Here is a 14,689-nt window from a genome sequence, read left to right on the forward strand (position 1 = left end):
TATTGTGAACAAATGCTGAGATCAAAGAAATGAACATAAATTAACGTCCAATTACCACCTGCAGATTTCTCAGAAACTGGTGTCTGGTGGAAGAATCCAGATGATGTGTGGTGAAACAGGCACCAAAGTCATAACTGTCATGTTGTACATCATGCTCTGCAACAGAATATTGTGTACTACCAGTATACACCCTCTACCTATGTCTACTCATACTAACTGATAACTTGTTGGTAATCATACCAATGCAAAAAGTCGACCAGTGTTTTCTTAACAGTTGGTACATGTCATTTCACAGGCGTCTCTCCATTTAATAGTATATATTTTGCTAGTCACAGGTCTGGTATAGGAGGGTGCATAGGGCAAGTCTTACAGTGAGGGCAGTCACAGAGGTAGGAGGCATAGGGTAGGGAGATGGGTGCAAAAGGAGCATAGGGTCTGACAAGGATATTGCACAGATTGGTAGGGTGGTGGAAAGCTATTCTAGGTATGGTGGAAAAAATATCGGACAGAATGAACCTATTTTCAGGGAATGATTTTAGAAGTCATAGCCTTGTCCAGGCAGCTGATTGATACTGAGTGGTTGTTCCTATGCTGTTTTTGGAGAGATCAGAGTACCAGGATTGGATGTGATGGCCTAGGAAATTTGCTTTTGAACTAGGCTGATAGGGTAATTATGTCCAGTGAAGGCTGGGGTCAGAAAGGTGGTGTATTGCTATCAAGAGACTGCATTTCAACAAATATGTCTGTCTCAAATGCTACGGCTGTATATGAGGGAATGCTTGATATGCAAAGGATGGCAACTGTCAAAATGTAAGTACTGTTGTTTGTTAGCAGGTTTAATGTGAACAGAAGTGTGTAGCTGACCCTTGGTGAGGATGAGATCAACACGTAGGAAAGTGGCATAGGATTCAGACTACGCTCATGTGAAATTTAAGTGGGAGAATGTTTTTAGAGATTCCCAGAATTTTAACAGCTTTAACATTCGAGGCAAACGTATCTGTTCGGATGTAGACTCTTTACAGCAGTACACCACCATTCTTACCTCAGCCTTCACTGGATGTAATTACCCCATCAGCCTCAATCAAAAGCAGATTTCCTGGGCCATCACATCCAATCCCGCTACTGCTGATCCCTCCAAAAAAACAACACAGGATTATGCCATTTGTCACTTAGTATTATCCTGGTCTTGAATGTATCAATCAGTCACTTTGACAATGCTACGACTTCCTGAAACCATGCCCAGAAATGAGTTCCAATCCGACTGACATTTTGCCCACCAAATCTAAAATAGCTTTTCTCATCACCCTCCCAACCTCCACAATATCCTTATCAGACTCAATGCTCCTGCAGCAGCCATTTCCCTACCCTATGGTTTCTGCCTCTGCGACCGTCCCAACTGTAAGATTTGCCCTATGCACCTTCCTGCCACCACCTATACTAGCCCTGTAACTGGCAAAACATACACTATCAGAGGGAGAGCCAACTGTGAAATGACACATATCATATACCAGCTGTAATGTAAACATTGTTCAGCCTTTAACATCAGCACAACTACCACCAAATTATCAGTTACGATGAGTGGGCATAGGCAGAGGGTGTACACTGCCAACACACAGTATCCTGTTGCACAGCATGCTCCAAAACATGACAGTCGTGACCTCGTTGCCTGTTTCACCACATGTCATCTGAGTTCTTCCTCCAGTTTCTCAGAATTCCGCAAGTGGGAAATGGCACTACAATGTTTCCTTGGCTCTCACCACCCACCTGGCCTTAATTTATGTGAATTTCTTAGGTCTCAGCATTTGTTCACAGTAACTATTCCTTTCTTCCCTCCCTTTTTGGTTTTCTACGTCTTTCATTTCCTGACCTCACTATTTTTCGCCGAGCCCTTCCACCTCTTTCACATAAAATGCAATTAGCTTTTTGCTCTTTGTTAACTCCTGCACGATGATTTTACAGTAGCCTCTGTCTTCCATATTACTCTGTCTTTCACCACTAATCTCGTAGGTTTTCAGGTGTTGTCTGGTGCGGTGCCCAACAACCAATCTTCTTCTTCTCATCCTGTCCCGCAAGTTTCCCCTGACCCAATGTTCTGGGTGACTTTTCCAACCTGTATCCCTTTTCCTAAACATCACCAGTTCTTTTCCTTCACCTCTCTTCCTTCCCCTTCAACCCTTCAGCCAGAAGAAGGAGCTACTGGCTCTGACTTACAAACTTCAACACCTTTTATATGTGTGTTCTCCTGCTGCCATTTGATGAGTAGATTTTTATCCATCCAGGTGCCGATGTATTAGTAAAACACCATAGTACGGAAGCAGGGGAACTCACCTTCTCACAATAAAATCATAGGGGTGTCACGGATCAAAGCGACCAGTTGAAAAAACTGACATATTAAAAGAGTGTTTACTTCATGCTAGGAAGCAGACACAGCAACCCTCCTACTTCCTCACTGTGCAGGGCCAAACTGATATTCAACATGCTCATTTGTGTCCCAGAGGGCACTAGCACCACCACACACATAGTGGGGGAAGTTACAAACATTTTCACACATATCCAAATGTTTCTAACTTTCCTCACTATGTGTGTGGCAGTGCTACTGCCCTCCAGGACACACACAAGTTCGTTGACTAGCACTGTAGCCCTGCATGGCAAGGCAGTTGGAGGATAGGGCTGCTGCCTGCTGCTTCCTGGCATGAAGTAAAAGCACATTTAACATGTGAGTTTTTCAACTGGCCAATTTGTTGCAGATAACAGTATTTTATTTTGAGAAAGTTGAGTCCCCTCCTTCCCACATAATGTGCTTAATGTTTTACTTGTGTATGCACACTTGAAGATGTGACTTTATCACGAAACTCATCATGCTCCTGTAAATAAAAAGAAAAGTTGACCCACATCCAAAGAAGTCTGTAACGCAAGTCTCTGTGGTGGCACCAGGTTCATGAGACTGACAATTTGGATTCTGGTGAAGAGATCTTTACCACCACTGAAAAGGAGGAGGGACAGTGATGTACAATTCTTGATAACAAGACAACATTCCACATTACTGGTTTAAATGGTGAAGCTCCCTGGTAATGTGTCTCGTGAAGCAAGAGGATCTAACCCTGTTTATGCTGAGTCTTCTTTCTAATGGGCATGCTAAACCTCAACAATTCCCTTGGTGCTATTTGTAAGGTAAAAGTTGGTACTTTAGATTTCCTGATCATTTCTCTCTTTTGTCATTGTCAACAACACAAGCACAATTTGACACTGAACACAGACTTACCTCAGTCATCTGCGCTAAACAGTTCCACTTGCAACACCACACACATTTCACAAGGAAATGGCTAATGTGTGAGGAGGAAGAAGAATTTTTGTGCATGTGCAACTGAGTAATCCTATTCAATAATGTCATATGATCGGAAGTTCTCAAAATACTGCTAATATTACTTTTCAAATGTTTAATTAAGCTAGCAATTATGCTTACTTTTCTTTTATTAACAACAACTGCATAAATGAATGAAGTTTGTTCTTTGCCAATTATTAGTGCTACCTCTAGAAAACTATCAAAGATCCCATTGTCAAATAAAACAAACATGTTAACTGCCACATCACTGGCACAAAAATTCTGATTCTCTAAGCACACAATATTTGTAGTAAAAAATGTAATGCAATGCTGCACACACTAATTAATGCTTCATACTGTATATAACATTATTCATAATAGAAATGCAAGAAAATTGAATCATATTTGATGCACAGTAACATGTCATTATAAAATTACTATCAACTGGTAGCTGAATTCTCAGCTGCAGTGTACAGCAAAGTTTTTTATCACGTTATTCTTCGATTTGCCATTTATCTGTTTCACGGAATCGCAACATTGAAGTCAATGACTGGAATAATTCTCTCCAGAAGCCTGTCCATATATTGCTGAACCTATAATAAAAAGATAAATCATTATCAGTAAATGTCTTTTATAATGACATAAGATTTTACTTTTGAATAAGAACTTGAAATGTAATAGAGAATATTTTATGTCACTAGAATGAAATTTTCACTCTGCAGTGGAAGTTTCACATCTGCGCACACTCTGCTGAAGAGTGAAAATTTTATTCTGGAAAAACCCCCAGGCTGTGGCTAAGCCATGTTTCTGCAATATCCTTTCGTCCAGTGTTGCTAATTTTAGAAGTTTCACAGGAGAGCTTCTGTGAAGTTTGGAAGGTAGGAGGCAAGGTACAGGAGGAAGTAAAGTTGTGAGGATGGGTTGTGAGTTGCACTGGGGTAACTCAGTTGGTAGAACACTTGCCCGCAAAAGGCAAAAGTCCCGAGTATGAATCTCGGTCCGTTACACAGTTTGTCTGTCTGAAATAAGTACCTGAAACATGTAGAATGGATAAGAGAAATCTATTGCCTAACAAAAACAGAATATTGATGGACTCAAAACGTGCTCCATCAGCACTCTACACTATTTTCTCTCTATATGAAATAAGTGCTTGATGCAGATGAATACATGGAAGAGAAAGAGTGCATTTATCAAAAGTGAGTGTTTCATACAACCTACAGCACATTTTCTTATAATCATTTTCTTTCTGTGCATTTAACCCAGTATCCCTTTGCAACTGTCCATTCCATAATGACTGAGCCTTGGCTTCGAGCTTCTAACGTTGGCATGTAATATGACGCCATTATCATGAAACATCTAATTTTATTTCTTATGTGAGTATTATACAGGGTGTGCATAAAGTTGGGGAACGGGAACACTTTCATTTATTTGTTGCACAAGAGCCAAACATTAAACACATATCAGATTTCCCCCCCCCCCCCCCCTTCCCCTCCCCATGTATACCGCCACAGCGGAGTTTGGTAATTTGCTGATAGTCAGCACTAGTCGCAAACAAGGCGAGTTCAGGTGCAGAACAAGCTTTCTGTGTGTTGGGAGTTCAACAAAAACAAGTGTGCTACAGCTGTTCAATGTTTAGAACCTACTTGGACATGTTGCAGCAATGGCTGATGCCTCAAATGCAATGGGACTCTCCGTTCATATTTCAGCTGGATGGGGCTCCACCCCATTTTCATTGTGAACTTCATGGGTAGTTGAACATGGAGCTGCAACATTAACTGATCAGCCACACTACAGAAGGGGACAGCTGTTTCATGAAATGGCCTCCCCGATCGCCAGATCTCACTCCGTGTGACTTTTTTCTATGGGGACACATTAAAGATCTGGTGTATGTACTGCCTCTGCCACGTGATGTAGCAGAGCTCTTGGAGAGAATAAGGGAAGCGACTGCTGCAGTCGATGATGCCATGCTGGGATGGGTATGGCAAGAATTCGATTACCCTATTGACATCTGCTGGGTCACTCATTGTTCGCATATCGAATGTTTGTAATAATAATAAAAAAACTAAAAAAAAAAAAAAAAAAAACAACTTTCAGAGTTTCTCTTCAAAATGCAATATGTATGACATCTGTACAATGTTTAGTACTTGTGCAGTAAATAATTGAAAGTGTTCCCGGACTTAATGTACACCCTTTATTTTAGTTGTACAGGGGCTACATACGTAGAAATATTTAAGGAACAGCATGCATTTGAGCATATTTTGGTGATTCTCAACTTTGAAGAGACACAGATGACACATGTAATCACGTGAATAATTTCCTTTGCACAGTTAAAATATACCTATTTACAATGGAATTTCATTGTTTTCCAATTAGCTATTTCATCGCAACACTGTCAAATTCAATACAATGTTATTGAGCTTAGCACTGTAGTTACTGCAGTAGAGAAAAAACTGGTGTAAAGCTTGAACTTTTGTTGGCTATATAACATATTATTACTAATGAATATGCCTGTAATCCTCCAACCCCCCCCCCCCCTCCCCTTCCCAGGAACAAGCTGCAAAGCAGCAACCTCATCGCCCAATATTATACCAGACTGGAACAGCTGAACATATCCTTGGCCGGGGCTTTCACTACTTATCATCACACATGGAAATGAGGAACACTTTACACACAATCCTTCCCAGCCGTCATGTAGTTGTATCCTTCTGCCCATTCTATCTTACATAAAGCCTACTCCATTTTCATGTCACAGCTACTCCCAACTACTTGCCACATGGGAGCCCAGGTGCATGGCCTGCCAGACACACCAACCCAGCACATCTTACTTCAGCCTCACCAGCTACTTCCAACTGCTTGCCACATGGGTGCCCAGGTGCATGGCCTACCAGACACACTAACCCAGCACATCTTACTTCAGTCCCATCACAGGTTTATCCCATTCGGCATGACCACCTGTAGAAGGAGCCACATCATATACTAGCTGTGCTACAACCACTGCACAGCATTTCATGTAGGCATGACCACCACCCAACTGTCCACATGAAAGAATGGCCACTGCCAAATGTGGCCATTAGCAAAGATGACCATCCACACTGCTAAACACAACACACTCAGTTTCAATGGCTGAGTCACAACCCGTTCCATCTGGATCCTTCCTCCCAACACCCTCCCCTCTCAATTACAGAGGTGGGAACTGTCCTTAAACACATCTTTGGCTGGCCACTGTGGCCGAGCAGTTCTAGATGCTTCAGTCCGAAACCGCGCTGCTGCGACGGTCACAGGTTCAAATCCTACCTTGGGCATGGATGTGTGTAATGTCCTTAGGTTAGTTAGGCTTAAGTAGTTCTAAATATAGGGGACTGATGACCTAAGATATTAAGTCCCATAGTGCTTAGAGCCATTTTTGAACACATCCTTGAATCCCACAATCCTACTGGCCCCAACTCGACTACTTCCTGTCCCACACAAATCTCCACCCCTGCCTCACAACCCATCCTGCACTCACAGCCTCCTGTGTGTTCTATCTTATCCTTCCAAACCACTCCTACATGTTACCGTTCACAGTTCCCCCTGCCTGTGGCCAGAACAAGCTCACTTGTGCCACACTCCTATCCAGTGCCTCTGCCTCCAGTTCATCAGTCACCATTTCCCAATCTCCCCCCACCCCTTCCTCAAAAAAAGGGGGTTGCCCTCATTACAGTTGAGCTGTAATCCAGCACAATACTGCCAACCAGACCAGGACAATGCAGATATGCACTTGTATGTGTTTGTATGTATGCTCTATAATTCTGAAGGAGGGTTCGTCTGAAAGCTACAAAATTCCATCTTGTTTATGTATCGATCAATGAGTCAGTGAACTGTTCGGTGAGTTCGTAACATATAAGCTTTCACGGCCGGCATCTTCATTAATTAAAACTAGATGATTACAGAAGATAAAAAAATACCTTTGCAAAACGGAGGCTTACCCCCCTAGACTGGATGGGTTACCTAAGATACACAAGCCCAATGTCCCATTGAGACAGATAGTAAGTGCCATTGGGCCTCCTACTCAAGAGCTGGCTACATACCTTGCTTCTTTGTTGCAACCGTATATAGGTAAAACTGACACTCATATTAAAAATTCCATGCATTTTATCGAAAACCTGAGGGAGATAACAGTTAGTGCAAGTGACATCCTTGTCAGTTTCGATGTAGTATCCTTGTTCACCATGGTCCCTGTTGATGAAGCTCTTTCTTACATAGCTGATATGTTTCCTGCTGATATAATAGCTTTGTTTCGACATTGTCTATCATCAACTTATTTTCAATATAACAACAAGTTTTGTGAACAAATTGATGGGGTGGCCATGGGTAGCCCTCTGAGCCCAGCTATTGCTAATCTATTTATGGAATTTTTCGAACAACAATGCTGCAGTCAGCCAAAAAAAGCCCTTTGAAATGGTATCGATACGTGGATGACACCTTTGTGATATGGAATCATGCTGAAGAGGAACTAAGTGATTTTTTTGTGCACATAAACAGTTTCAGTCCAAAGATACAATTCACCATGGAGAAAGAGAGTAATGGACAGATGAATTTTTTGGATGTATTGGTTATTAAACGAGCAAATGGGACTTTAGGGCACAAGGTATATAGGAAAGACACGCACACTGATTGTTACCTACATAAGGATTCAAATCATCATCCTAGGCAGAAGAGAGGAGTCATAAAAACTTTAGTGGACAGGGCTAATAACATCTGTGAGCCAATTTATTTGCAAGATGAATTAAGCCAATTGCTAACAGCTTTCAAGAGAAATGGGTACACTGACAATGAGATAGATCGAGCACTCCACCCTAGAAGAAAAGTGTCTGAAAATACACGACAACAACAACCGTAGGTTGGAAAAGTTTATCTTCCATTTATTCATAACATCAACGACTGTATTGGGAAAGTTTTGGCAAAGTTTCATGTGGAGACAATCTTTCGACCTACCAAGAAAATTAGTGAAAGTTTAAAATCGGTGAAAGATGCAAGACATCTATGCGCTCTATATAAGCGGGACCTCCAGCACCTAGCAGCCAGTAACCGACTCACCTCGGAAGATGTTGCCTGCAGTAGGCAATGAAACATCAGGAAGGAGAAGTAGTTTTATATATGGACCACGGCAATTCAGCCCGGAAGTTTTAATTAATTAATGTTTGGTGAGTAGTTACCTTTACTCCTTAAATTATTTATAATCCCCCCATTTGTCAGTTAAGTCTTTTATAAGGCAGTCATGGAAGGCCGTGGTGGAGTGTGAGGTTGTCACTCTAGTGCACTGCAACTGTTGTAATGCACAACAGGTGCCTACTCCACCAGCAAAGAGTGGAAACTTTGTTTTCATGTTCCGACAATGCATTACTGCGTACAGTGGCTGTTACACATAGAGGGCAAGAAACTGGCTTTTTAAATGCAGTAAAATGGAAATTGATCATGAAGACTCAATATACAAGAAACTCTCAATACATGAAACGAAATGTGTTTTGTATATGCAACAGTGAATCAAAACATGATCTATGATGTGGAACAATGGGATTGAAATAAATTTTCCAGGACAGCGTGATGAATCAGGAAAAGAAAACTACCTTAATCACTTTAACTACTACCTAAGTTTTTGCTGTTATTACACTCATTTACTTGAATTAACAATGGTTCTGTTGACATGTCAAGACAATGAACACTTTGTGCATATCTGCTGTATTTTGTGATGAATCATCAAATTCCTCCAGACAATTTAGGGAATTTTTTGTAGAGTGAAGTGGTAGAGCTGTCGCATATTATATACCTTAAATGTCTAGTTTATTTTGTTCTAGATAAAGCCCAAATAAGTTCAATGGCACTGAACTCATAGTCTGCCACAAGTGGCCACGTAAGCTAATTTCATTGTCCAGGGTCCACAATACACTCTTCAATTGCAATTCTTGTGAACTAAAGTGCAGCTGCGCGTGTTCCTGTAGACCCGTAAGTTCCTCTAACAATAAGGTGTGGGATTAGAAGAAAGTTCTAGGTTACTGTTTCCCAGTCATTAAATAACAAAATCCTCTTTCTATTTCACAGATAGGTTTTGTGATACCGGATTTCTTGTTTGTGATACAGAGCCTAATCTACAATAATCTTTGGGTAACTTTTGGAGAACACTTCTGAACCCATTCAGCACTGTTCTCAGACTGGTAATCTGCACTGCATTTTTGCCCAATAAAACATATGACACCACTTTACACTAATCCAGATTCATTTCCAATAGCGCACATTACTACAGTTTTCTTTCCAGAACAAGGCAATCTTTGAATTTTCAGCTATTCCACGTCTTAAATACTTCCTCAGTGATAATCATACCCATTTCTTTGAAGGTATTTTGTTCCTGCTATTAAAATTTTCTGGAATGATTTGTACCACATCAAGTATCACCTGTGTATTAAATAATACACTCAGTATTTCACCAGTGTTTACAATTTACCACATGAGCTCGTATCTTTCTCCTGCTATTTGATTACATTGCACTGCCCCAAGCTTTTTGTTGAACATTTTGTCCCTGAAGCCCATGCCAATGGGCTGTTCCATTTCAATCAGAAAATTCTTCCATATCAACTTTTTCTAAATCCCCACTACTGTTCGAAACTGTTTTTCCACAAAGAATTGTGGATTTTCCTTCCTATGACCCTGTGAAAACTCATCCACTGCAAAGTTATTCTGTCTACCAGACTTTTTGCTTTTAATATAAAACTTGAAGTTTCTGAATATTCTCTTGAAATTTTATATCATACTTTTGTATGCTTTTTTTTCTGAGATGATCAGCAGAGTCTATATCTGATAATCACCAAATGACTGTCCACACAAATGAATAGTTATCCTCAAATCGTACCCAAGAGCAAATCTGACCACCAAGTGACAGAACAAGAACTGAACAAACCACGCTCAATGTAAACACTGCTTCACAGTGTGTGCCACTTCCCACCCCCAACTTCAGAAAAATATTCTGAGTTATATAGATGGGAGTCACTGTTACAACACATCCTTTGATCCTGCAATCTTCTTGGCCTCAATCTTCAGTAGCCCCTGCCCCTGTCCCACACACATCCACCCATATCCCCCATGCCTCCCACTTTGTTCCACAAATCAACATCCAGTGTTCTCTCTGGGGTCTGTGCTTCCTCTGTGCTATCACCCAGTCCTTACTCCTTCCCAATTCATTTTTCCTTTCCTTCATGTGTCATGTTCCTATCCTGTTTCATTGATGTCTCTCTCCCTCAGCCAGCACCTTCAGTTCCCTTCGTCCACCCTTTCCCTTCTCTCCTCCTTGTTACTCTCATCCACTCCACTCAAAACAACCCCTCACACCAGTCAGGCTGCAGCATCGGGCTATGTTACCAGTCATGAAAATGTAGATATACATGTGCAGGTGTTGGTTTTTGACAGACAATTATCTCCAAGGGTGGACAATTTCCAAAAGTGTAATGACAGTTTCAACCTTTTTATGTGCTATCAACTGCTCAAGGCCTGAATAATATGGTCACTAACAACCTTTATTCCTTCCATTATTTATTAGATTATGGATGTCTCTACTGACTGAGTGTGGTAAGTTTTTGGGAAGATGAAACCAAGAACATTTGTGAAATTAGTCTTTCGTTATGTTTCTTAAAAACAAAACTTTGAAACCATGTTACTTATATAATAACTGTTTTGTGCTGGGTTAAAAAAAAAAAAATCAGCTCTGGAATAAATAATGTACATAATAAAATGGAATGTCAGATCCCTTAATCGGGCAGGTAGGTTAGAAAATTTAAAAAGAGAAATGGATAGGTTAAAGTTATATATAGTGGGAATTAGTGAAGTTCGTTGGCAGGAGGAACAAGACTTCTGGTCAGTGACTACAGGGATATAAACACAAAATCAAATAGGGGTAATGCAGGAGTAGGTTTAATAATGATAGGAAAATAGGAATGCGGGGAAGCTACTACAAACAGCACAGCGAACACATTGTTGTGGCCAAGATAGATACGAAGCCCACACCTACTACAGTAGTGCAAGTTTATATGCCAACTAGCTCTGCAGATGACGAAGAAATCGAAGAAATGTATGATGAAATAAAAGAAATTATTCAGATAGTGAAGGGAGACGAAAATTTAATAGTCATGGGTGACTGGAATTCGAGTGTAGGAAAAAGGAGAGAAGGAAATGTAATAGGTGAATATGGATTGGGGCTAAGAAATGAAAGAGGAAGCCGCCTGGTAGAATTTTGCACAGAGCACAACATAATCATAGCTAACACTTGGTTTAAGAATCATGAAAGAAGGTTGTATACATGGAAGAACCCTGGAGATACTAAAAGGTATCAGATAGATTATATAATGGTAAGACAGAGATTTAGGAACCAGGTTTTAAATTGTAAGACATTTCCAGGGGCAGATGTGGACTCTGACCAAAATCTATTGGTTATGAACTGTAGATTAAAACTGAAGAAACTGCAAAAAGGTGGGAATTTAAGGAGATGGGAACTGGATAAACTGAAAGAACCAGAGGTTGTACAGAGTTTCAGGGAGAGCATAAAGGAACAATTGACAGGAATGGGGGAAAGAAATACAGTAGAAGAAGAATGGGTAGCTCTGAGGGATGAAGTAGTGAAGGCAGCAGAGGATCAAGTAGGTAAAAAGAAAAGGGCTGGTAGAAATCCTTGGATAACAGAAGAAATATTGAATTTAATTGATGAAAGGAGAAAATATAAAAATGCAGTAAATGAAGCAGGCAAAAAGGAATACAAACGTCTCAAAAATGAGATCGACAGGAAGTGCAAAATGGCTAAGCAGGGATGGCTAGAGTACAAATGTAAGGATGTAGAGGCTTATCTCACTAGGGGTAAGATAGATACTGCCTACAGGAAAATTAAAGAGACCTTCGGAGATAAGAGAACCACTTGTATGAACATCAAGAGCTCAGATGGAAACCCAGTTCTAAGCAAAGAAGGGAAAGCAGAAAGGTGGAGGGAGTATATCGAGGGTCTATACAGGGACGATGTTCTGGAGGACAATATTATGGAAATGGAAGAGGATGTAGATGACGATGAAATGGGAGATATGATACTCCATGAAGAGTTTGACAGAGCACTGAAAGACCTGAGTCGGAACAAGGCCCCCGGAGTAGACAACATTCCATTGGAACTACTGACGGCCTTGGGAGAGCCAGTCCTGTCAAAACTCTACCATCTGGTGTGCAAGATGTATGAAACAGGCGAAATACCCTCAGACTTCAAGAAGAATATAATAATTCCAACCCCAAAGAAAGCAGGTGTTGACAGATGTGAAAATTACCGAACAATCAGTTTAATAAGCCACAGCTGCAAGATACTAACACGAATTCTTTATAGACGAATGGAAAAACTAGTAGAAGCCGACCTCGGGGAAGATCAGTTTGGATTCCGTAGAAACACTGGACACGTGAGGCAATACTGACCTTACGACTTATCTTAGAAGAAAGATTAAGGAAAGGCAAACCTACATTTCTAGCATTTGTAGACTTAGAGAAAGCTTTTGACAATGTTGACTGGAATACTCTCTTTCAAATTCTAAAGGTGGCAGGGGTAAAATACAGGGAGCGAAAGGCTATTTACAATTTGTACAGAAACCAGATGACAGATATAAGAGTCGAGGGGCACGAAAGGGAAGCAGTGGTTGGGAAGGGAGTGAGACAGGCTTGTAGCCTCTCCCCGATGTTATTCAATCTGTATATTGAGCAAGCAGTAAAGGAAACAAAAGAAAAATTCGGAGTAGGTGTTAAAATCCATGGAGAAGAAATAAAAACTTTGAGGTTTGCCGATGACATTGTAATTCTGTCAGAGACAGCAAAGGACTTGGAAGAGCAGTTGAATGGAATGGACAGTGTCTTGAAAGGAGGGTATAAGATGAACATCAACAAAAGCAAAATGAGGATAATGGAATGTAGTCAAATTAAGTCGGGTGATGCTGAGGGAATTAGATCTGGAAATGAGACACTTAAAGTAGTAAAGGAGTTTTGCTATTTGGGGAGCAGAATAACTGATAATGGTTGAAGTAGAGAGGATATAAAATGTAGACTGGCAATGGTAAGGAAAGCGTTTCTGAAGAAGAGAAATTTGTTAACAGCGAGTATAGATTTAAGTGTCAGGAAGTCATTTCTGAAAGTATTTGTATGGAGTGTAGCAATGTATGGAAGTGAAACATGGACGATAAATAGTTTGGACAAGAAGAGAATAGAAGCTTTCGAAATGTGGTGCTACAGAAGAATGTGAAGATTAGATGGGTAGACCACATAACTAATGAGGAAGTATTGAATAGGATTGGGGAGAAGAGAAGTTTGTGGCACAACTTGACCAGAAGAAGGGATCGTTTGGTAGGACATGTTCTGAGGCATCAAGGGATCACCAATTTAGTATTGGAGGGCAGCGTGGAGGGAGATCAAGAGATGAATACACTAAGCAGATTCAGAAGGATGTAGGTTGCAGTAGGTACTGGGAGATGAAGAAGCTTGCACAGGATAGAGTAGCATGGAGAGCTGCATCAAACCAGTCTCAGGACTGAAGACCACAACAGCAACAACAACATAATAAAAGCAAAGACGATTTTCATCTGATGCTACAGATGAACTGTAGTTCAGATAATGAACTCATGAAGGAATAGTAATATTGCTTCTTTAGTTAACATCTCAAGAACTGCCACTGATTCTGATGTATACTGTGAAAAATCTACGCAAATTGCAGTGAACAATACAGAATCAGAGGCAAAGTGAGTGCTTTGTGTTCCTACATAGCACTGACATAGTTTTCATGTTATGAAGAAGAAGAAGAGGAAGAAAGCATTGCCTGCAAGGGTATAGTTCGTAAACTTTTGATCACTCATCCTAGAAATGAGATCTGACATTTTTGACTGTAACTTTTTCTACGAAAACTGAAAAAGTATTTTCAGGTATAACATATGAACCTTGCCAAAGATGGGGAGGCTTGCATGCCTTGATGATACGGATGCTGTAGGTGCAACCACAACAGAAGGGTATCTGTTGAGAGGCCAGACAAACCTTTGGTTCCTGAAGAGGGGCACCAGCATTTTCAGTAGTTGCGGCGGCAACAGTCTGTATGAAACTTCCTGGCAGATTAAGGTAGCGCACTTGCCCGCGAAAGGCAAAGGTCCCGAGTTCGAGTCTCGGTCGGGCACACAGTTTTAATCTGCCAGGAAGCTTCATATCAGCGCACACTCCACTGCAGAGTGATAATCTCATTCTGGAAACAGTCTGTATGATTGACTGATCTGGCCTTGTAACATCGACCAAAACAGCCTCGCTATGCTGGTACTGCGAACGGCTGAAAGCAAGGGGAAACTT

The 14,689-nt window shown here is 40.8% G+C and overlaps 1 protein-coding gene across 5 annotated transcripts in view; it reads right to left on the reverse strand.

Annotated features, from left to right (window-relative positions):
• Window positions 1–3,810: 3,810 nt before the first annotated feature.
• LOC124798133 (alpha-N-acetylglucosaminidase) overlaps window positions 3,811–14,689 on the reverse strand; it is a 366,096-nt gene continuing 355,217 nt past the window's right edge. For all 5 annotated transcript variants that reach the window (XM_047261401.1, XM_047261398.1, XM_047261402.1 and 2 more), the window contains exon 19: window positions 3,811–3,915. Coding sequence is in view for 4 of the 5 variants with exons in the window: in XM_047261398.1 (XP_047117354.1) it covers window positions 3,816–3,915 (100 nt within the window). In the remaining variant the exon portion in view is untranslated. The remainder of the gene's footprint in view (window positions 3,916–14,689) is intronic.

This window comes from Schistocerca piceifrons, chromosome 5 (assembly GCF_021461385.2).
Source record: "Schistocerca piceifrons isolate TAMUIC-IGC-003096 chromosome 5, iqSchPice1.1, whole genome shotgun sequence".
Classification (NCBI taxonomy): Eukaryota; Metazoa; Arthropoda; class Insecta; order Orthoptera; family Acrididae; genus Schistocerca; species Schistocerca piceifrons.